This window comes from Pelodiscus sinensis, chromosome 29, assembly GCF_052426305.1.
Source record: "Pelodiscus sinensis isolate ZL-2025 chromosome 29, ASM5242630v1, whole genome shotgun sequence".
Classification (NCBI taxonomy): Eukaryota; Metazoa; Chordata; order Testudines; family Trionychidae; genus Pelodiscus; species Pelodiscus sinensis.
The window spans coordinates 15,680,259-15,682,500 of record NC_143080.1 but is presented as its reverse complement, the minus strand read 5'-3'; the positions used below and the strand labels follow the sequence as shown (position 1 = coordinate 15,682,500).

The 2,242-nt window shown below is 67.5% G+C and overlaps 1 protein-coding gene across 2 annotated transcripts in view; it reads left to right on the top strand.

The window, feature by feature from the left end:
- CD79B (CD79b molecule) overlaps positions 1–1,885 on the top strand; it is a 19,488-nt gene extending 17,603 nt beyond the window's left edge. For both annotated transcript variants that reach the window (XM_089773990.1, XM_075911295.2), the window contains 2 exons: positions 579–620; positions 1,255–1,885. In XM_089773990.1, the coding sequence (XP_089630116.1) occupies positions 579–620; positions 1,255–1,353 (141 nt within the window). In that variant the 3' untranslated portion in view covers positions 1,354–1,885. The remainder of the gene's footprint in view (positions 1–578; positions 621–1,254) is intronic.
- Positions 1,886–2,242: the final 357 nt, after the last annotated feature.

Here is a 2,242-nt window from a genome sequence, read left to right as displayed (position 1 = left end):
GGAAAGGGGGGGAGTCTCCTGCATTGTCTAGGGGGCAGAGGGCTCAAGCCCGGGGCCAGGCCAGGATGTCTCCTTGGCTGGGCCCATTGTGGCTCCGCAGCCGGGAGGCTCTTCCCGACGGCCCCCTGTGGGCGGTACCGACCCAGCAAGGCAAAGGATGGAGGAGGGCGGCTGGCGGGGGGTGGATGGAATGGTGCCAGATGCCCCCCCCCATCTGGGGGCTTCCTCGTGGCTGTCGGACCTGGCCTGGGATTAGTCCAAAGCCGCCCTGGCCGGGGCTCGTCTGCCCCACATGCTCCACGTCGCCTCTGAGAGGGGCCCAGTGATGCCTCCTGGCTCTGCCTGGGCTAGGGGGCTACGCCTGGGGCGGGTGGCAGGCTGAGAGCACCGGGACTCAGCGGGCTCCCCGGTGCCCCTGCTGTCTGGGGCCTGTCCTGGTCTTGCACCCCCATGGGACACCTTGGGGGGAACATGAATGGCCCCGACGTTCTGGGAGCCGCACGCGGAAGAGCCCAGAAATGGCGGGACGCCGGGGCAAGGCAAAGCATCGCACTTACCCTGCCTGTCTCCCTCCCCAGGCGGACAGCAAGGCCAGCTCTGAAGAGGACCACACCTACGAGGTGAGTTAGTCCGTTCGGTGAATAGGAGAAATAGTTTGGAGGCCCTGCGCTGGCAGGGTGGCGTTTGCCGGGGTTCAGACGGACCCTGTGAGCAGGCGGGGCAGAGGAGCGGGTGTGTAAGGCTGAGGCCCTTTCTCCCAAGTGTGTGTTGTGCATTGGAGTTCAGTAACACCACTCACATCTACAACCTCGCACTGTAGTTCGATTTAGCCGAGCTCCCGGGACTCGCGCAGACCTGGCTCGGTGTTTCAAACAGCCTGCCTCGACCCGCCCCTCCCAGACGCGGCTCCGTCACAGCGCCACTAGCTCTGGGCACCCCGAGTGCGCCACGCAGACACGGCCGGAATTTCGGTCCAAAACACGCAGGGGGGAACCCATAAGCTCCGGGCAGGTTCTCTGCACATGAAGGAGCAAAAAAGGCACCAAGCCCCTCTGTGCCCAGGCATGAGCAGGAGGATGGCGCCGCCATGCCAGCCCTGGAGACGGGAGGGAGGGCTGGGGCGAGGAGCCCGGCAGCATCACACCCAAGGCCCGATTCCGCCCTCAGCGCAGCCACGGGCGAGCCACGGCGGCGCTTGGGCATTTCTCGAGGCCCAGGAACCTCCCCTCCTCAGTCTCCCTCTTCCTTGCCCAGGGCTTAGAGATTGAGCAGACAGCCACCTACGAGGACATCGCACCCCTGCGGGACGTGAAGGCCAAGTGGACCATCGGGGAGCACCCGGGCCAGGAGTGAGGGGCCCAGGCGACTGGCCTACGACTCACACTGCCGGGCCGGCGAACTCCCCACCGATGCCACAGGCTCTCGGGCTCCGGGCGCCTCACACGGGGCAGGGCGAGACCCTGAACTGCACGGAGAGGCTGGGCCGCCGCCCACCGCTGCCCCGTAGCCGTTAGCAGAGCTTGCTTGAGCTCCTGGCGCATCCGGCGCTTGCTTTTCTGAGCCTGTAGCCAGGGCTGGCTGGGCGCTGGCCAGGAGCAGCAAACAGGGCGCTGACCTCAGGCCGAGCCAGGCAGCTGAAAGACCCTGGTCCCCTTAAAGCAGCGACTCGCCTGGCTCTCTGCGGCCTGGGCCCGGAGCCGGTTGCGGAGCCGGCACAGCCCTGGGGGCCGGAGTGTGGGCGCTGCGCTGGGCTGAGCGGACGGGAACGTGCGAGAGCTGCGGCAGGAAGGCAGTGCCAGCCTGAGCGACTCAGGCCCCCGCCTGGGCCAGCGACAGAGGGGCCAGAATGTCCAGCTGCTTTCACACGTGGTGAGAGAGACAAGAGCGCCGTGTCCTGCCCAGCCCCGGGGCAGGCTGGCTCCGGCCCGAGATGCAGGAGCCAGGGGCTCTCGGCTCTAGGTGCTCACGAGGCTGGGATGGGGCAGGCTCATTTCGTACCAACTCGCTCCCACAGGCCGGAGCCAGGAGCGTCCCTTGTGCTCTAGCCAGGGGCCTGCCGATGAGGTCGCCACGTCCTGCGCCGAGCGGCACGTCAGGCCCAGTCCTGCCATTTCTGGTGCTCGGCCCTTCCCCTGCCAGGGCGGAACAACGGCAGCAAAACGCTGCCTCTCGCCCCCCCCCCCCCCCGGGCCCCTGCCTTGGGCCTGGTCAGAGCATGCGCCTGCAAAGTGCCGTGAAGGTT